The sequence below is a fragment of the Festucalex cinctus genome, chromosome 4 (genome assembly GCF_051991245.1).
Source record: "Festucalex cinctus isolate MCC-2025b chromosome 4, RoL_Fcin_1.0, whole genome shotgun sequence".
In the NCBI taxonomy this organism is placed as follows: Eukaryota; Metazoa; Chordata; class Actinopteri; order Syngnathiformes; family Syngnathidae; genus Festucalex; species Festucalex cinctus.
In genome coordinates this window covers 11,703,755-11,726,119 of record NC_135414.1, presented here as the reverse complement: position 1 = coordinate 11,726,119, position 22,365 = coordinate 11,703,755, and the positions used below count along the sequence as shown (strand labels likewise).

General features: G+C 37.8%; 1 protein-coding gene and 1 long non-coding RNA gene across 4 annotated transcripts in view; one reads left to right on the top strand and one right to left on the bottom strand.

Annotated features, from left to right (window-relative positions):
* The window catches only part of tspan4a (tetraspanin 4a), a 130,606-nt gene that overhangs the window by 74,000 nt on the left and 34,241 nt on the right, over positions 1-22,365 (top strand). For all 3 annotated transcript variants that reach the window (XM_077518900.1, XM_077518899.1, XM_077518898.1), the window contains 2 exons: positions 10,925-11,116; positions 20,233-20,307. In XM_077518900.1, coding sequence (XP_077375026.1) covers positions 10,925-11,116; positions 20,233-20,307 — 267 coding nt within the window. The remainder of the gene's footprint in view (positions 1-10,924; positions 11,117-20,232; positions 20,308-22,365) is intronic.
* LOC144017387 (uncharacterized) lies at positions 18,805-20,877 on the bottom strand. Its single transcript, XR_013283174.1, has 2 exons — positions 20,770-20,877; positions 18,805-20,294 (listed from the first exon to the last, which is right to left on the bottom strand). It is a non-coding gene; the product is annotated as an uncharacterized LOC144017387 (long non-coding RNA).

The window sequence follows — 22,365 nt, the reverse complement described above, 5'->3', positions numbered from 1 at the left end:
TTGATGTTTATTTTGTGTTTCATATTCGTACAGTGATTTAAAAAACAGCAGGATTGATGTTTTACCATATTACCGGTTCGGTCATTGTTTTCCAAAGTAAAAACAGATGTTTGCAAATATATATATATTATATATATATATATATATATATATATATATATATATATATATATATATAATATTTTGATTAAAGACAGACGATAATCAGTCTTCTTTCATGAAAGACTACAGAAGTCAGTGAATAATAACTGGTGATGTGCTGAAATCAGAGGATTTGGACAATTTTAAATGAAAAAAAAAAAAGGCTCCAAACGATTACTCGATTATTAAAATAGTTGTCAATTAATTTGATAATCGATTACTTGTCGATTAATTTTGACAGCTCTAGCGAATGGTGCAAGTAGTATAACGCTATAGTATGTCCATGCTTAAAAAATTATTTGGTCCTTTTTTTTAGCGATATGTTGCACATATCTTATTTTGTTATGGCAATCAGAATTGGGCCACTTTACCATATAGTCCAAACTCAAGTACCAATCTAATATTTTGCAATGCAACCATAGTCTGACCACGTTTCATTCGACATCACAACAAACAAAATTAATATGAACAGAGCCCGTCATGTCACGAGTCAAAAAAAGAATGGATGCCAAATAACCGTTTTTTTACAAGATGAATGGATGTCCAAATATTTATTTGTCTAGATGTGTAAGCGAAAAAACCCGTGTGGCTGGCTTGTGCCGTGGCGACAGCAGCGATGGAAAAAGTCCAATCTCGAGTCTCATTACAGCTTGAAACACACTGAAGTGGATGAGTTGTAAGGACAAATACGAAGCGGTGAAAGTAGCACTCTTTGTTTGAGTGTGGGTGTCCAGCAGTCAGCTTTTATTAGACCGCAGAATGACAATCTTACAAGGGCAAGTTCTGTGGTAAACAAATTGATAGCTTACAAGCCACGAGTTTGTGGAGGAGCGCCTTGTTATCACCGTGGAGCTGCTCACCCACAACAAAAGGAGCTGTGAAATTCTTTCCCAAATTAGCTGTGAATAGCATCATCATCTTTGATATCTGATGTCTGGCCAAGAGGAAGCAATTCCAGATATTACAAAAGGCGAGCTAAGCAGTATGAGTAAAGCTAAGCAACGCACTGATTACAGACATTCTGAAATTTAAAACCAACAATGATATTTTGTGATGCAGTTGTCTGACTGTTAATAATACACAATGAATCTGTTGTCGGCAGTTAGTGACAATCGCACTATGACAAAATAATCCCATATACAGTACATAGCAGAATCTACACTCAACAAAAATATAAACGCACCACTTTTGTTTTTGCGCCCATTTTTTTTTATGAGAGGAACGCAAAGCTCTAAAACTTCTACCACATAAACAATATCAACATTTCTCTCAATTATTGTTCACAAACCAGTCTATTCTCATCATATACTGCAAGTCCATAAATATTGAAATGAAATGGTACTACACTCGGCGGCATGGTAGCGAATGGTTAGCACGTCCGCCTCCCAGTTCTGAGGACTCCGGATCGAGTCCAGGCTCAGGCCTTCCTGGGTGGAGTTTGCATGTTCTCCCCGTGCCCGCGTGGGTCTTCTCCGGGTACTCCGGTCTCCTCCCACATTCCAAAGACATGCATGGCAGGTTAATTGGGTTTTCCAAATTGTCCCTAGGTGTGCTTGTGAGTGTGGATGGTTGTTTGCTTCTGTGTGCCCTGCGATTGGCTGGCAACCAGTCCAGGGTGTCCCCCGCCTACTGCCCATAGCCAGCTGAGATAGGCGCCAGCACCCCCTGCGACCCTTGTGAGGATAAGCGGTCAAGAAAATGGAAATGGATCGTACTACACTTCTATAACACTGAACTGGTTTGCACGCGATGACAGGGAGACGCTAAGAAAAGAACGCAGGTACGTGTATCAAGACATCAAAAAGGAAATCATTGTCAAGCGTATTGATTAACATTGTAAGCCCCTGAAAATGCTCCAAATGTATTCATGTATTGCATTCATCGGTGTAATGCTTCAAAGGTTTCTTTCATTCCAGGAGTCAAAGTAACTTTTGTTGACTGCCACCAAAGGTCTGCATTTCAAGTATGAAAAGTGTGATAAGATTCACATTTTGTGAGGAGACAACGATGGCGCTTTGATGTCTCAACAAGAACGACTCCAGTTCGATCTCTTTCTTTTTCCAGGAGCTAGATCAGAAAGCCTTTTTGTAATTTGTGGTTATTTTTCAGGTGGCAGACAAATAATAACCTTCCTTTCAAAGCCTGCAAGTGGTAGCCTTGATTTGTCTGGCCCTTTAACATCCATTAAGTGCTTATTCGTACACAAAGCAGCAAAGCAACAAAACATGAGACTTTTCCACCACAGTCACAATGAATTATATTCAGGTCCCCCATATTATTATAATTATCATTATTAATATAAAATAAGTTAAATGTGATTGAGTATAGCTGCCCTAGTTATTCTGCCACTAGGCTTCAATTATTCACGTGGCGAAGAAGAAGGGCAGTGGTGCAAAGCGAAGCGACATCTTTGTTGACAAAATATTATGTCCAATAATGCATGGACAGCAACTGCATGGTAACGATTATTTATTATCAATAGCACAACAAACACAACACAACAAAGGTGGAAATATTTGACCAGAACTGAGACTGGTAGCATGGCCACTTGCGAAATATGTGAAACCCGTCCATAGTGCAAAAAAGCTTTGGGACCTCTGTATGTGCTGAAAAAAATATAAATGACCTCATTGATTAATCAACTTCATTTCCCAAGTCTTGGTGTCTTATACCCCACTTCAACTGAACATCAAAGGATTAGACTTCCCATGCTGGGGGGGAAACAAACAAAGAAACCTAACAGACGAATGGACGCTGCAATTAATTCTGTTCTCACAGAATTACTCACAGTTTCCTTGTTGAATTGGAACAACGAGAGGTGTTTTGCGCATTTTTATCTGGTTAAGATATTTGTGCTTCCCCCCCTCCCCCTAATAAGACGAGACGGAAGACGATATTTACATCCGTTGCCTTGATTGGTCAAAACAAATGTGCAAAGACGCCGGATCGTCCAATCAGCTCAAAGTATTGTACAGCAAGTCCCTCCTTTCCTGAACAGATCTGCCGAGTGAATTCATAATGTGAAGAACTCCTTTCATCCATCCATCCATCCATTTTCCTGACCACATTCCTCACAAGGGTCGCGGGGGGTGCTGGAGCCTATCTCAGCTGGCTTTGGGCAGTAGGCGGGGTACAACCTGAACTGGTTGCCAGCCAATCGCAGGAACTCCTTTCAGTGAATCACAATTATCAAACTGGCTTGTAAGGTTAGAAAAAAATTAAAAGTAAGGAAATATGCACTGCTGTGTGTACAATTTATGCGCTATAATACCTTCATCTTCTGTTCAGAATCAGCTACTTGTCACAAATAATTGACACGACTTCCTTCTAATTCATCCCTGCAGTTCCATGCCACTTTTATGTATTTACAGACGGAATGCTGCTTTGTAGAATGGGTACAAATTAAGGCTGAACTATTAATTGTATTTGCAATTAAATCACAATTTTCCAAAACTCAATTACTAATCGTGAAAGCTGCAGTTTAAATGCGCATTGAAAGTCTTTAATGACAATTTGCAAGTAACTGTTCGCCATAACCACTCCTGAACACAACAGCTCCTAACAAGCTTAGCTTACCAAAACAAAAGTCTGTGTTGTCTTTATGGCCCGTCCAGACCAGGGGAAACTACCCAACCCGCAACTCACCCAAAAAGTGCTGTGTTTACATGTCAAGTTCTATGCAACATGGAAAGTTATAACGATATGTTGAAGATCCTGTAATCAATAATAAATCTGATATTGTTTATTATAAATACCGGTAACTTTTTGTTGGGTAAAAAAATCATTGAGAAGGACTTTGAAAAAAATAATGGCATATGATATTGCAATTCCAATTTTTTTTGGGGGGGAAAAAAAATATCGCAATTAGATTATACTCATTCAGCCCTAGTAGAAATTAAGATTCACCTCCTGGATAATTTTCTAAATACGTGATCTCTAAAAGAACATGAATGAGAAATCCTGTTATAGCTTTTCAAGGCTTGGATATTCACCAAAAAAGGTTGTACGAGGAAAGACACAACACAATCTAATAAGGCTTGTTTACCATCTGAGAGGTCTAAATGTAAAAAAGAAACTCAAGGGCAGCATTGAGAGAGATGTTATTGGCAAATATTCATTCCATAACCACGTGCAATTAATCATTAAAGTAATGAGCTAATGTGACATAACTTGCATATTTCTTCTACATGATGAAGATGATTGTTTTGTTTTTTGTTTTTTTTTGTGAAGTAATTGAATGCACCCTACCAAGTAATTTAAACAAAGACAACTCTTCCATATAAGCTGTATGACAACTTCCACATATGTTGTATACAGGCAACTACTCACACTCACATTTACGTCAATGGTCAATGTAGAGCTGTGGTGTCTAAACTACGGCTCAGGGGCCATTTGCGGCCCACCGTCCATTTTTCAGTGGCCCGCGACATATGCTAAAAATGGCATTTGACCCAGTTCAAATAAAATGAAAAAACAAAAATGTTTGGTGATGGTCAAAGAAGTTTTAGTTAACTAAAGCTAACGAAATAGCTTTAGTTAACATTAAATTCAAAAAAACAATTTTGTTAACATAATAAAATAAAAACGAAAATGCTTTTTAAAAACAAAAACGAAGTGAAATTACATTTTATGTTTACAAAACTAAAACTATAATTATAGCAAAAATATACTTCGTTTTAGTCTTTGGTGTGATTTTTAGAAGATTTATTTTGATATCAACTGTAATAATGACGTTTGAAAGTATGTCACACAGAAGTCACGCATCTAGCAGCAGCCAATAGAAAAGCACCTTCAGATGACATCGCTCCCATGGTGTTTTTAAATATTGCGCACAAGTAATACACATTTAAAAAAAAACAAAAAAACTAATACGAATACTGAAACTAACTAAAACTAAACTAAAACTAAGCATTAAAGAACTAAAACTAATAAACTAAAATTAAAAATTCCAAAACAATAATAACCCTACTGCCATATTACAAATAAAATGGTTTACATACTGTAGCATTTTTCTAATTATGCAAAAGCAAAAATACATTATTTGTACAATTTTTAGGACTAAACACAATTTCTCTTCATAACATTATGTGGCCCTTGCATCCTTCTGATTTTCTGGATGTTGGCCTCAAATGAAAAAGTTTGGACACCCCTAATGTAGAGTCTTCAATTACGTCACTCGCATGAACAGCCCGCCCCCCTGAACAAACGATGAGCTTTCATTTTCTCGCTTTATGTATTTACAATGTGTCAAAACAGTGAAGAATAATCCCTGAAATCTTTCTAATGATGTAACTGTCACACTAATCTGGTAAATGTTCAGTATTTTTGACTGAATAATATTTTTCTACACAATTCAACAAGAGCATTTTGAGGGAAAATGCTTATTTGTGTGTCATAATAAGCCGCTTAATTGAACAGATTTGAATAATGGGTTCTGGTATGTCATCCCGGCCTGACACCACACAGTAACTTGATTGCTTTTACCCCGAGTGGCTGATTTCCATTTTGCTTCATTTTGTGATGTGTAACTGAAACCTTGCTATATTTTGAATGAGTCAACATTAGCGTCATCTGGCAAAAATGAACGGCATTAAGTTGCCCAAATTTGCTTTGCAGATGGATGCAAATACGCTTTGTATTTGCAAATAGAATGTTTGTGGAAGGTTGGCTGGCTCACAAAATATGAGTAGATTGAGATGTGTTCTCATCAAAGTAAAGGTACATGGAAAGGTCAAGGTTCTTTGACACTTTCAAAGGAATTGGGCTCGTTTTATGTACGTCGTTAGTGCAGTGCTACTTTTCACACTTTTGTGTGTGTGTGTGTGGGGGGGGGGGGGGGGGGTGCGTGTATGTTAGGGGGAACATGTTTCTCCAGTCACTCATATACATCTCAGACAGGGTTGACAATTTGTTTCCAATCCGTAAAAATAGAGCTGTTGTAACTTGTCAAAACATTTTCAGTTTTGTCTCATCTGCCCAAAAGTTCAACTTGTCTATTTTAGTGACCATAGTGGGTTTTCTTTTCTTTAATGTAATGGTTCCAACAGTTCTGCCTATATGTCATGTTTACACAGAAAAGAACACTGTATGAACCGATATAGTGAACATCTGTCTGGGGAAGGCAGCCTTCAAACATGAAACAGTTAGAGCCGCTGTCTCGTATATGCATAAGTCTTATCGCGAGTGACAGAAATCATTTGATTACAGGCATTTAATCAAAAGGTTGTTGATTGGTGTCCAGACTTGAGTGACCCGCCTCTCGCCCTCGGTCAGATGGAGCAGGAAAAAGAAAAAGGATGGATGGATGCACATCTGAGAATATGAAATGAATATAAAATGCCAACTGGACCTCAGTCAGCTCAACCTTGAAGTGTAAATCTTGTTCTAAATGTAGTCTTTCTGCATCAAGTTGCTCGGAAGCTCATTTACTTGATTTTACAAGCACTAATCAGCACACCGTTTAAACATTTGGAAGCAGTCCAAAGGACTGCATCCATTGGCAAATCGCAAACCCATGAGGGTGTAAATACTGCATTCAAGTGGCTCTTTAGGTGCTGATTTAGATTGATTGAAATGAAGGTGATAGCAACAATGCATAATGTATCTTAATTGTAGAGTTGATGACTGTTCTGTTCTCTGCACTGTCAATGTTTCTGACCTATCTACCTTAACCTCAATTACACAGTCCACACTCCTTGTAGTCAAGGAATTATTTAATTATACACAAAGAGGAAATTAAATCCCTTAATAAAGGATGAAACATTGCCGACGAGCTAGTAAACAAGCAAAAGTTGCCTGTTTGTCTTTCTCTGCATGTGAGTTGGACTTAATAGAAATGAAAACTAGAGAAACAGATGAGAACTCTGTGGGAGATGATATTGTTTTCCTCCTTCATCATGGTCTGATGGCATGGGAATAGTTTCTCATCTTCCTTGCTCTGGAATCTCACCCAAGGATCAGTGCTCTTCCCGTCATTGTCTTGTCATATATGAATAATTCAATCATTGTGTAACATTTATGTACTTTTAATGCAGCCTGTCAGTCAACCTGTTGATGAAAACAACTCAGTCACCACCTAGTGGAGCATCGTCTACTAGAGAGCATACAGTATATCTTTAGAAAATGCATGGCACGTGATATGTTGAACATGCACTGCACGTTTCCAGAATATGAGAAACAGCCAAGTTGTTATACTTCCTCTGATGAGCAGATGACCTCGAAATGTTCACCGTCATTTAGTCCCGGCATTCCCTTTCATCCTTCACCCATCACTCGGTAGCCAATCTTCATTAGGGGACACACTCCGTGGCGTAATAAGCCTTTGTTGTGAGTCACACTAACCCCAAGACCCTTAATTTGCTATCTGCTGAAATCTCCCAGCCGCGGCTGAACGTGAGCAAAACCGGAATCAACTTTACTGGCTCTTTTAATTTTTGCCTTGCCCTACTTTCAGTGAAAGAACTCATTAAATAACATGTTGTATTAAAGCTAGGGGGGGGGGGGAATCATGGGGAAACAGTAATCTTGTATTTAGTTATGTAAATCTTACAGCCTTTGGGGGTTTGAGCAAATGGTAATGGTGTGTGTATTTGTGTGTTTCCTGTAGATGTATCTGAACTCATAACTGATGTGCATCATAAAGAGGCTGCTCTCCACACAATCTTTTCGTGCTCCTCTAAAGGCACAAATGGTGTGCCTAATAAGCACACGGAGTTGTTAAAAAATGAGCCGCTGCGGACTCCAAGAAGTGATTTGCTCTCTGAGCAGCTGAAGAGTCCGCACACTCGCCCCAAAAGAGTCTAACTGCTTTCAAATATTAAAAACTGTACGTTTTTGCTCAAAGTGCTCAATTAGTCTTATATTAGTTCACATTTTGGAGGGGAAACACATTCTTCTTTTGTCCAAAAATTAAAACCGAATCAGGAAAGTGAGAGAGAGGCCAAAGCATGTTCTAATGTTAAAATGAGGAAATTGTAAGTCACAGCAGGGAACGTCAAAAAACACACATCACTATTATATTCCCAGTTTAATTCCTTCTGTCAGTTTTTAAGGAAAGGGTTGTGAAAAGAATATTTTCTCTGCCTTTACCATGGCAACCCCAGACCCCCTACTGTAGTGATTTTATTACAACAAAAGAAATCCTACAATCATTGTTTTACTTTTACAATCATACATACACAACTAAACAGAAGAAGAGAGATGCCGGAGTCAAGAGTCATCTTCTTGCCCCAAGCAGTTTGAGAGTTGTATGCCTTTCCTAAGAGTCCTTCCATAGTGCAGCTAGTCCTCATGTCCATAATTTGGATTTTAATGGGTCATCTGCTGCAACTGGATGGCGATCAGTGCAGGGTGTACGCTGCCTCTCGCACAAAGTCGACTGGGATGTGCTCCAGCTTCATCGTGACCCCAATGAGGACAAGCGCTACAAAAAGTGGATGGAGTGATGGTTCATTTGCTGAGCTACTTCTGCTTGCTAATTGGTGAAGCAGACAGAATGTATCTCATATTTAGGCTTAACATGTTTCCGAACAGTTTTCCCTCTTGAAAATACTTAATATCTAATAAGTTAAAACCTGCTTCCAGCCCCTTTACACCCTCAGTGAAGAAAGATCCTACCGGTCTCTTCCTCACACCTTCCTCACTCCTTGGTCTGACTCCCAGTAAAGTGCACACATTCAGCCAAATATTACAGTCCAGTAAGCCCTTAACTAAACTTAACTTCAGTGTCCCAGTAGAGGGCAGTCAGCAAACGACACAATATGCGTGTTTAAAATAGATTAAATAAAATAACAACTTTAAGCGGTTGACATGGTCCAAATCAGAGCACCCTCCGTTGGATCGCACTAATTTTCAAAGAAAGTTTGGTAGCCAGCTACTAACCGGCCTACCTATAACGTGCCGCCGAGATGCGCATTTCATTTATTCTCATAGGTGTGTGTTGTGGAAAATGTAGGCAATGTGAACGCCGCATAGAGGGGTGTGGTTGCTGAAATGACGTCATTTCGCCGACCTTGCAGAAGCTTCAAGCAGAAATCAAGCTGAAAGGATACTCAACATTAAATAAATCGTTGTTTTATTTCGCTTATTAGTGCATGTTTGTTAAATTTGATGGGCTGGGGTCTGTGTGGCGCCATCTTCTGGTAAAACAGAAGTGAGAGAAGTGATTTAATACGTCACTTCTAGAATACGATGTAGTTGCTCTGCAACCCACCTGCTCAGTCTCGTACACGCCTACTTAGCGAGTTGGAGTAGTCATGTTTTGCAAACATCTTTATAACAATTTTCAGGTTCGCTATTTGTTTATTTAGCATAGCTTGTGTAAATTATTTAGATAATAGTTTTCACTGCTGCTGTCAATCACAGCCCAACCACGCCCATCCCTCTCCCCATTCACAAACCCGACGGTCATCCAGGCCACACTCCTTTTGAACACCATTTTCAAATATTATTGAGGATTGGAGCAAGTCTGGTTTGGGGGTGAGTTACGCTTTAAGTGTAGCCAACTGGTGGCAGTGTTGCTTGGTGTATGATGCACATGACAAAGAAAGCAACATTTCTTTCAAAAACAGGTATACTATATCAGTGTTTCTCAACCCTGGTCATTGGGGAACACTATGCAGCCCGTTTTCTATGTCTCTCTTCACCAACACAGGCTTCGCCAGAGCTTGCTGATGAGCTGATTGTTGGAATCACCTGTGTTGGAATATGGAGACATGAGCTGCTTTTACACCAACAAGCCCAGGAACTTTGAGTTCTGGGTAAAGGGAGTTCTTGGTTGTAAAAGTTCAGCAGGGAATTTATAATTGTGTTTACACAGCGTCTTAGAGTTCTCTGTAATTCATTCAAATAGTTTAATGAGCTCAGCCGATGCAAAAACAACACCCCCCCAAATTTGACCAACCAATCAGCCGTGGTCATTGCAGCCCGCCCCCTCAAAGTTCTAGCATGGCTCAGCAAGACACTGCTGCTGAGATAGTACTTGGATGCCCCCTGGGGCATTTATTTACCCTGGAAATTATTTGTTGGTGGTGGAAAAACGCGCAAACTGAAATTTACCAAAGCCCCTATGCAAAACAGGCATGCTACTGTTCCGTAAGGACCAGCGTTGAGAAGTACTCTAATACTGTATATTTAAAAAAACAAAACAAAAACAAAAATACATTTTCATTGTGCACAAAATGGAGTTCAAGTCGAGTGTCATGAAAGTCAAGTCAAGTCAAGTCAAGGTCAAGTCGAGTCTTTCAGAAGTTTTTCCAAACAAGTCGAGGACTTAAAATCAGCGATTCAAGTTGACTCAAGTCCCCCACCTCTGGTGCCGACTGCTTTTATGGTGTGTGAGGCACCTCCGATGTCTTAGTACCAAGACTGACTTTGTGTGAGATTCAAATCGCTTCTGAATTGGCTATCCTTCAGCTTCACATCACAACGACTGAGTCCATGGCTCCAAAGAACTCTGTATTGGCCACACGTTTCCGGTCATAGTTTTTGAACAGTTTTAACATTTATGGCTTTTGGACCTGGCTATTTTAGAGTATCCTGAGGGAGTGCTGAAATGTTCACGGTATTGTGTGTACCCTGCTTTAAACAGATGTATTATGACAATTTGTTTTTGGTGTCAACCTTAAACAACAGTTGTTTTAACTTTTCATTTCCTTTTGGATGTAGGTCATCAGAAAGGATGGACCGTGTTAACCTGCCACTGTTAACTGTTATCAAGCTACCACCTGTGAGCCTTGTTTCTTCCTGTACTGACAATGTCCTGTCTCTTGTGTTCCTTCTGCAGCTGGGAGGATGCGGCATACTGGGGGTGGGCGTGTGGCTCTCAGTGACCCAGGGCAACTTTGCCACCCTGTCGGCATCCCTGCCCTCTTTGTCGGCAGCCAACCTGCTGATCGCGCTGGGGACCATCATCATGGTGATCGGCTGCCTCGGCTGCGTGGGGGCTGTCAAAGAAAGTCGTCCTCTTCTGCTTGCTGTGAGTTATTTGTCGCCGTGGCGCCTGCTGCACATTTGACACATTGATGCGCTTTGCGAAACGATGAAGATCCAGTGACATGTTTCAAAAGGTTTCACGTTTAGTCTCAAGTGGCTGCTTTCTGGGTGACAGCACGCTCGTCAGAAAAATGACCTTTTGCTCAGATAAATGTAAACATTCTATCTTTGAGGTGTCAGATGTATAATCCAACCAGAATAGGATGGTGCCTTTTGTTACATGATTTCTATTTTATACTCAGCTGTTGAATTAATTTCACAAAAATGTACATTTTGCTTTACAGGTATTCACAAGTATGAAAAAAAGACAAAGCACTTGAACTTCACAGTCGATAGTGCTAGAAAGCCAAGAGATAGCAGTAACATAAACCGTCAAGGAAGGAACACGCACTTTCCTATGATAAATCTACTGATTGTATATTAACTAATGTTCTAAGTAAAATTGTATAATCATTTAATATAAAAATACTCTTATTATGTTTATATCATCTTTAAGCTTGTACAGCTTTTCACATCCGATTTTTGTCAAAGTTGAAATGGGACGATACTGCATTGTAAAACTAAAACACAAAGTACTCAGTTTACCTCACTAATGTCTGCCCATCAGCCAGTACATTTCTTAACTAAAGCAGAAGATTTACATACTAATCTAAAACAACAACTAAGTTTTAATTGCATCACTAACACACTATTAGAAAAGATAATGACATAGTACAAGAAAGATCTTTTGACCATTTAGATGATGTTCAAGGATTTCAATTGATCAAGTCATTGGCTGTTCGCCATTTCAGTAAAAGTTGCTAATTGATTTAATTCCACTAAAGTAGCTTTACTGCACAGCAAAACAACTGATGCCTTAATTAATCAGACTTTAGGTTTCAGATTTGTGTTCAAAACACAGTGAGCTTGTCACCCTTCAGGTAGCAAATTGATGAAAAGAAAGAAAAAAAAAACATCTCTAATTGCCAACCCTGTGAATAGGTCAGTGATAAATGTGTTCTCATGAGAAATTAGTAAATGATGAGACAGAAAGTCAAGCTCGAGCTACACAGAACCCCACAATAACAGAAATGACAAATTGCTTGTCTCGAAGTGTTTACCAAACATGGCAAGCCTTTTTTCGCATTATTTTATTCTGTTGCTATATAGAGGAATTAATACAGGTCATTTCATGAGTGCACATTGGAAAGGCTCAGTGAAAATAAGAACATTTGGCATTTGTTAAGGCGTTATTGTTATGTTACTATTGGATGCCTCTCCTTCCTTGTGTCCCCTTTTTGGTCACTCTGTTTTGTTATCGATTTTAGTATCAAAGGACTCCAGTGATTGGAGAGTACATGAAGCATCCAGTTCATACTACTGTCGTACTTCTCAACATGACTGAACAGCTATTGCTGACATGTTTGACAGTCAATTAACTAATTCAAGCCCAAAAACGTTTTTAATACTTTGTCATTCACTCCCGTTCACACGTTGTTTTTTTGTTTTGTTTTTATGCAAGAGCATACAGAAGGCTTTGACGCATGATCTGACATGAAGAGATGGCTTCAAGCAATGGTAGTTATTAAAAACATGGCCAGCGGGTGGCAGCAGAGTATAAGAGATCAGCCAGGGCCATGTTGCTACAAGCTCTGTTTGTCAGTGTTTTCAGCAGGAATGTGAATATTGATGAAACTTAGCTATGTTCTAATGCTAATGGCTTCAAAATGGAAACAGATACAAGTCAAGTCAAGTTAGGTTTATTTATATAGCCCTTAATCACACAAAAGTCTCAAAGGGCTTCACATGCCCACAGTTGACAAATAGCAACGACATCCCCTGATCAAACCACAAAAGGGCAAGGAAAAACATAAAAGAAAAAAAAACACCATCAGGGAAAAAAAAAAAAAAGAAACCTTGAGAAGGGGTCGCAGATGTTTTATTCCCCCTTCCAGGATGACCAGGCTGCAATGGATGCCGAATGGGCAACAATTTATATAATTTATGACACTAAACATTAGTAACTAGAATAGTGCAAAATACAAATATAAATGCAAATACAAATATACTTTTTTTTTCCTGATGAAAGAAGAGACTCTAATCTTTCTTTTTGTAGGTTCCATGTTTTTATAGCAGTAGAACACAATATTCTGTGGGCCTTGCAAAATCTGTCAAAAGTGGGTTTCTTCAATGAAAATGGCTGGGAGTCAATGAGTTAATGGCAAATGATGAAATATCCTTCAGGAGAATAGTGATTACGCTTCCAGTTCCATTAAAAATAAATAAAAAAAAATCTACGCCAGAGTTTATTAAAGATGCTTGAATGTTAAATCATGTTTTCCGTAGTACACACATCTCAATAGACTACATCACCTTGAGTTTTCATTTTTCTTTTCATACTCTTGTACAAATAATAGGAGTCACAGCGACAGTATTAGTGAATGAGTGGAGAAGTAAAACACCCTGTGCAAAGGAGAACAAACACTTTCCATATGTACCTGTAGTTCTTCTGTGGGGCAGACAGAGAAGGATTGATTATTGCACACAAACATGCGCGCACACCCCCACACAAAAAGGCACAGCAGGAATAAGCAATTATAAACTCTGAGGGATTAAGTTAGAGCATGATCCATGACATTTGCGCCACCAGCGGCCAGACCAATTTCTGCGCTGTCAATATAATGAGAGCAAGCAAGTTATGAGTTGGCTTTAATGAGTGGCAGAGCACTTTTGGAAAAAGACTCTTCCCTTCTCCCTTACCATATCAAGGTAATTAGCATGCAGATAGTTAATTAGGGGCACACAGTGTCAATGCAACGAATGGTTGTTGGTTTTCGCGGTAGTAAAGTATTTAAAGCTTTCAACATTAGCATTGTTGCTCTATAGAAGGAGTGTTCTTTTTACTAAAAGTATGCAAGGGCCACTTTAGCTTTTTTTTTTTTTTTTTTAAACTTTAAATTATTAAAGGGGAAGTCAACCCCCAAATGATGCCTCCCCCCCCCCACCCCAGTCTAAACACAGTGCTTTGATATTGTGTGTGTGGAATTTGAATTAAGCAGCAAAATCCACCCGTTTTTATCTATCTTAGGGGACAGCCTTTTTGCCACTTGCTGTCGACTGAAAATAAGATCACATCGTATGTTGAAAAACTGCTTCTGCTGAATATGATAAGGAAAATAGTTAGATGTTTTTTTAAGAGGCCCCCAGTATCCCACTAGATTAGCTGAATCCCATCTCGACATTTAGAACCAAAAGAGCTATCTGCAGTAAGCTGACCATACTTGAGGACCATTCATGTGTTATGTTCACAAATAAGACCTTCAATCAATCAATCACTTTATTTATATAGCACCTTTCACACATTAAAATTAGTGCTGTCAAAGTTAAAGCGTTAATGCATGTAGTTATGTTTATTGCTCAAACACAACCAGTGCTATACCTTTAACCTAACCATCTGCTGTCAAGATAAAGGATCAGCTGCGGTCAAAATTAATAGTGTGATTAATCTGATTTAATACATTTAATCATGTATTAAATCAGATAATTTCATGTCATTAATTAATTAGTTAAATGCTTTACTTTAATAAATGTTTGCGTATGACATTCCGAATATTTGTTCATGTCAAACTATCGGGGTCATTTTTTTTCCATTTTAAATTCTGCAAGAAATTTAGTTAATAGAAAAAGAGGATGAGCATATGCTGTGGATCAAAAAAATGTTCTTCATAACATTAAATGTCGAAAAGAATTAATATATAACAGCTGCTCTTTAAAGTTGGCATGCAAAAATTTTTTTGATCAAAAAACCCTTTTAATAAAGCGATTAATCGTGATTAATCAAAATTCTAAGATGTGATTAATACGATTAAAAAAATGTAATTGTTTGACAGCTCTAATTAAAATGCAACTCAAGGAGCTGATCAATTAAAACATCCATAGTACAATAACAAGAAAACCCGCCCCTTTCCTCAAACGTACTTGCTGAAAAAATTTAATCGAAATTAAATCGTTACCAGGCAAAATACCTTTATACCAAATATTGATGGATGGATTAGTGATTTATTTATTTATTTATTTTTAATTAGTTGAATGGCAAGGTAATTCCACTTAAATTTCAGTATTTATTGCACTTAAATTGACAACGGGAGTTGTTTTTACATTTGTGGGAGGTCTATTTGACTTCAATTGGCTGTCATGACTGTCAATCATGATCAAGATTGCCACCAACTGCTGATGTAACACCACTGGTTCGAAAGGGAAAGGCTTCGTGGCTTTGCGAATCTGATTGTGGTTAATGGTTATTCAGAGGGAAAAATGGTCACGTTTTAAGAAGAAATATTTAACTTTATATACATTAAATAATTGCAGCTCGATATTATCTGGTACCAACAGTGGGCAGGAACAGTTGGGCCATAAGCGGAACTGACTTAACACCCTGAGTAACTACCCCCCCCCCCTCACTGAACTGCACAACTAAAAAGATGCTTTGCTAAAAATTAATCATTGTAGCCACTGAGTCAGTGGCTACAATGATTAATCATTAATATCGGTATTAAATTCATACTCGCAAATCTTCTTTATCTGCTTAAGGTCACTGTGTCGCCTTAATATGAATTAGTCAATGGTGTAAGGTTCTTCTCAAGTAGAGGTTATGTCCAGACTCATTTCACTGATGAAGACAAAATGTGTTAATACTTTTTCTTTCTTTCTTTCTTTCTTAAAACATCTCTTTTCCCTTTTCACCCAGCAGTTTGTTGAGTTTTAAAGAATCAAACATGGTTTCTGTAGTTTTTATTATCATTTCCTGGTTGGTGGTGACAGGTTTTGTTGAAAAGTTATTCAGATTTGTCCTTGTGTTCACATTAAAGCAGCGCAGTCAATTTTATTGAAATCCATTGACAATTTTGTCGCGCTTTGACCTTGTTGCAAAACACGACCTAACTATCATATTAACCTTGAGTCATACAAAAGCTACAAAGGAAATGTTTTCAACGCACTATTCCATTCATTTTGTTTTACATGAAGATACATACACATCATCGACTTTAATCAATGGTGCTACAGTATATGCATCCATATTTGACCAGCTATCCATTCTTCATCTGCTGCTTATGAGATCAAATACCAATTCAATATGAAGATAAAACTGACCATCAGTTGTAATTATCAAAGAAGGAATTATTTAACAAATAACGTATTCATTTAACAAAGTTTATTACTATGGATGTAGCTGATATTGTGGATGGCTATGTATCATTCTGACTCACTAATACCGATTTACCATTTAATTCCGCAGCTCTCACTGTGATGCAATGCAGTTGACACCACTGCAAACTACAATCACAATAATGCACGTATTGTTCAATGAATATCTTTGACAGCGTCGCTCAAAACTGAGGGCTGTTATTTTTTCAAAGGCAGAATTTTTGACGCAGCTCTGGCATTAGATCTCATTCGACTGCCGATCTTCATAATGTTGTAAGTGGTTGGTGTATTTATTTCCCTGTGGGATATTGTTATCCACCAGGAATTCAATTTCATATCTGTAATATGAAGGAATGTTTTCACAAGTTCAAACTGTCAATATGAAAGCAGCTTAAAAATGGCATGGAGGAGATGAGGCGTATCTGCGACCAAATTTGGTCATACATTATTCTTAATCCGGTCTTCCCTATCCTGTTCCTCGAGGGCCGGACAACTGCAGGCTTTTGATGTTTCCGTCCTCCATCACATCTGGTTCTAAAGAACAGGATCGTTATAAGGCTTGGGCCTGGTTTTAACAGCTTGAACTTAGTAATGTACATTGTGGGAGTGTTCAGCTTCACTTCGTGTATGAGGGGATGACATCATGCATGTGTCCCGTCACGTTTTCAGCGTGTTGATGACTCGTGTCTGGTAATACAGTCACTATTTTGAGTTTGTGTCAGCTAAAAACAAAATTCTTCAAGTGTGTGGTACACTCTTTGCTGTTGACAGTGTTATCTAGCTTCATTAACAGTATAGCAAATAAAATCCATGACACGCAGCGCAGTATGAATTCTTTAAGAAAAAGTCTGACCACAAGATTTATCGTATATTTAAAAACGGTACGTTAGACTTTATTTTCTAGTTTAATAAAGTGTCAACACTACCCTAAGCTGTCACAAGATTGCCTGTTTCTATTGTGACTCCAACAACAATAAAAATACATTTCCACCAAAGTTTTATTTAATGTGCTCCTCTTAACTCATTTACTCCCAAAAACGTATAAATACGTTCTATTTTAAATATTACCATGCTCCCAAAGATGTATTTATGCGTTTTGGCTTTGATTCAGTCTCTGAACTGAAGAGAATGCTTGACGTAATGGTAGTTATTACAAAAATGGGCAGCAGGTGGTTGCAGAGTACAAGAGATCAAAAAGCTCTTTTCCCCATTATTTTAAACAGATTTGTGAATAATGATGAAACTTAGCCATATTCTAATGCTAACTGATGCAAAATGGAAACAGATAGAAATATGCTTTTTTTCTGATGAAAGAAGAGGCTCTAATCTTTCTTTTGGTAGATTCCATGTTTTTATAGCAATAGGACACAATATTCTATGGGCCCTGCAAAATCAGTCCAAATCCAGTAAAACTGTGAAAATGTCCTGGGAATGAATGAGTTAACTGTAATTGCTTGCATTGACTGGATTACCGATCTGTTTTATCTGTTTAAGGCAAGACAATGTGAAAAGAGTTAACAGTGGTTGGTCAACGAGCTTGTAATCTATGCAGTTTTATCCTACACAATACTGAGTGGAAAGTCGCATTTCTCCTTTGACATTTATTAGGATTCGTAAATGGAAAGAACTATTCAATGAAATTCCCCTGCAGTTGGCTAAATTGGCACACTGTTTTTCCTTTTATTATATTGCCCTTTCTACAGAGATCTAAAATGGATTTTGGTAATTTTCAGTTAATTTCAGCAATCCAATCCAGTTTGATAAGAGTAACCTGCAGTTTACAATTCCTTGAGGTACAACCAGTAATTCAGCAGCTATCTTGTGATATATACAGCAATAACAGCAGGATGCATTTAGTCTGCTATTAAATGATCCCACTTACTGTGGCAAGGGCCTGTGGTCTAAAGAAGATGAGTTACGTTTCTTATAAAGACCAAATTAATGGGTGAAATATTCACGGAACCACAGGGGAGGGAGATGTTTGTTTTTCCTAAGGGTAAATAGAGACAGACATGGCGGAATGATTTCTTTCTGCGTAATTGTTGTTTTTATCTAAGGCAGTCATCAGATGATGTGCGGGGCTAAGAACTTGTGGTCAGTGTTCCGACAGAAACGCAAAACAGTTTGTCCTCATATAATTTACTGTTCATCAAATAAATCTCCTCTGTGGAGATCAATAAAATTTGACCCAAGCAACTATTTTGCAAGATTTCATTTATGCCAAAGACTTAATTTTCACAAGTCACAGGGGCGCACATTTTCATTCTTAAATAAACACCTGACAGTCCAGAAATGGGATTTTTTTTTCTTGCCAACTACATCAATTTAGGAAAATGGTAAATAAAGCCTTACAAAAATCACATATTTTATTCATAAGGACCTTGCATTGTGCACAATGTGGACTGCAATCAGTGTGTCGCCCAGTCAGTTTCTCATCCATCTGGGTTGTTGCCACGGACATATTTGGCATTTGCACACGACAGCCCCTTTTACACCAAGCTACACAATTTTATATAGTACAGTTTGGTTTCCATTGTTAGAAAATCAATTCTTTGTATTTCTCCACTATTATTAGCCTTGACAAAAATGGTTCGGGTCCATTTGTAGCATGTTGAGATTTTTCATTTCTGTGTGACAACAACAATGGAATGAGAGGTACACAATACACTTTTTAGACCTTTTCCTCATTCAAAGAATGTTTTCTGCTTGTCTACAACATCTGAAAAAAAGAAAGAGCAGAAAGAAGACTCACTTTGCGTTGTCACACAGTGATAGAGCACACCGCCAGAAATCAAAATCTTCATTCACTCAGTGATCATCAGATGTAAATGGCAGATCACTGTCTTGAATAGAGTGTCTATACTTTCTATCTATCTATCTATCAACCCACCCGTCTGTCTGCCAATATCTAATCGATCAATTCTATTTCAGGAGCAAACTGCTCCATCTGTCTCGGGTTTGAAGTGTGCCTTTTCCAGACTGCCCGTTTCAGCTTTCTTCCTAATGGGATACGGATCATTATCATATAAAAGGCCATTTCAGACGAGACCAATGTGTTGTCCTTCGCCATTCTGTTTTTTTTTTTTTTTTTTAGCCGTGTGTTTTGGGTCATTATCCTGTCGGAGGACCAATGACCCGTGGCTGAGGCCAAGCGTTTCGACAGCGGACAGCAGATTTTGCTCCGGAATGCCTTTAGAATCTTGCGATTTCATTGTTTTGAATTTTTTAAGCCCCAATGTCTTTGGTACAAACTGGGCCTATCTTGTATATTATAATAAAATATTATCCATAACCTTATCTGTCTGCTGGCAGTAGACTTAAATAAATAAAGTTTTCTGCTCCGACAGATGCCTCATGAGAAAGAGCAACCCATCCTTCACATCCATAATCTGATAATCACATCTTTCTGTGACCGTCTAGAACTTTTTATCCTTTCGGAAATGTTTAACCCCTCCCGGCGTAGCTCCGAAGCCCATCTTGAGTAAGTGGTTGATGGATGAGCTCAGAAATGTTTCAAGCAGTCACACGCGCCGGCAGGAAGAAGATATATCACCCATCAAGCAACTCATCTTTGCTGTAAAACGAATGAACACTATAGGCGGCGACTGGTGGAGAATAAGATGGAGCTCTTTCAACATATTCACAGGAGAAAAAGTAAAACATTTGAATTTCAAGGCCGGACTATTTGTTAATTCTTCCATCGCTCATACTTTGTGGACTATTTGACACTATTTATCCTTACTTCTTTGCTTTTACGGTTCAAGACTCAATCACGCGTCACTGCTGCAATTCTTCCTCATAAATGTAAACTTTGTTCACTCTTCAAACACGATTGCCTGCAATTGCGATTGCCTTTCCCCTCGACGGCAATAACTGTAAAGTGACACACTCACGCTTCTCTTTGTGTGTCCACAGTTTTTCATCCTTCTTCTGCTCATCTTCTTCCTGGAGATCCTGTCCATCATGCTCTTCTTCATCTACCAAGACAAGGTAACGTTTGAGTTTCTCATTCTATAGTGGCAGGAAGGATTTTTTTCTTTTCATGACTATGAATTAGCCAAGATAAAAGTGCATTTACACTAACATCAATCTAATTATCATAGAAAGCATCAGCCTTTAGACTTAGACTTAGACTTGACTTTATTGATCCTTTTGGGATGGCTCCCTCTGGGAAATTTACTTGTCCAGCAGCAATGAGAGCAGATAATAAAATAAAAAATAATTCAATCAATCAATAAATAAGGTTATTACACCAGAGATTGAATTAATAATAATAATAATAATAATAATAAAATGAAAAATAAGAATTGAATCAATCAATAAATAAGGTTATTACACAGGAGATTGAATTAAATAAATTTATGCTTTATGCTACATAATGTTTCTGTTGTGTACTGAGAGGTTTGGATCCCAAAGGCGCAGACACAAATAAGATTTTATCAATTTATTCACATTGAGAGGCAGAAACTCAGAGCAGCGGACAGGTGGACAATAATCCGGCAAATCACACACAATTCTCAGACTGCACCTACAGACAGTGAATCGAAAGGACTAAAGAACGACATCACATAGGTCCAGACATCACCTAAAGGATGAAAGGTTGACATCACAAAACATCACGTTTTGTAAACAGACACTTGTTACATCAGTACCTGACACTTGACCTCACGGTCATGAACCCAAACTAACAGGACATGAACTCAAACATCACTTCAGTTGAAACTTGATGATACAACAAAAACATCTCAAAAGAAAAACATCTCATCAGACAAAACATCACTCAAACATCACCCCTTCATGACAGTTTCTTCAATTAATGAATAGTTTGATAGCAAAGAGTTTAGAGTGATGAATATCCAACATCTAACACTTACTGAAGTGCAGTGATGTGACAAAGACGGAGCTCATGACTGTTACATAACAACTATGTTTTCCCAACACCTTACAGCACGTCGCCCAATTAACATCGCTGGATAATTTCAATGTGTAATAAAATCATCTTGTGTACTTTAACAGCGTGAGCAACTCTACAAAAATAAACGTTAGCATCACTACTGCTAACATGGGATATTATATACTGCTTGAGTGACCTTTATTCAATCAAGTGTACTCATAAGTTGAAGCGTAATTTGTAATCAACGCACTAGGGGCTGAAATGTGCTGCTGTTGCAGAATTTGAGAAGAAAATCCTTTCACGTGGTGTCTCCGCTGTCATACCTGACAATGGATGTGTCATCTGTTCTGTCTATTATGCACCATCTTGGCAATCCAATTGACTGTGTGAGATTACTGTGTGCTGGGGGAATGCCAATGTACGTAATACGTCTGGGTTGACGTATCCAAGTCACTTATGTCACTGCTGAATAATGCCTTGAGGTTCAATGCCGAAACTTAATTGTGTTTGTGATTTTGTGACGCTGAATTGATTGAAACCCAGTCAGAGGGTACATCACATCACAAGCACCACAATCTTGATAAACACGATGCTGAATATTAGAATTGAATGAGTCAATTTGGTATCTTATTTGAATCCCAGATAATACGCATAACAGCAATTATCAGATAACATTTTTTGTTGTTTGTTCTGCTGTTTTTTTTTTTTTTTTTAATGGAAGACCAAACATGCCATAAATAATAAATAAGTAAAAGTGAAAATAAAAATGAATCGAAAAATATGTAACTCAAAAATTAAGTACAAAAAATAAATATAAATTGAAATAAAAACAAGAAAAACTATACATAAAAATAAGTAAACAAATAAATACAAAATTTTAAAAATGAGACTCCAAAAAAATTTAAGATAAATCTAAAAGTAAATGCGGAGATAAATACAAAAACAAATATAAAAATGGATAAAATATCAATAAATAAAAAGGCTCTGTCAGCACAACTTGCGACAAAGAGTTGCTAGTGTCTGCAGCATGCATATATATATATATATGTATATATATATATATATATATATATATATATATATATATATATATATATATATATATATAAAAGATGTATTTATCGTCACTTGTATTTATTTATTTATTTATTTAT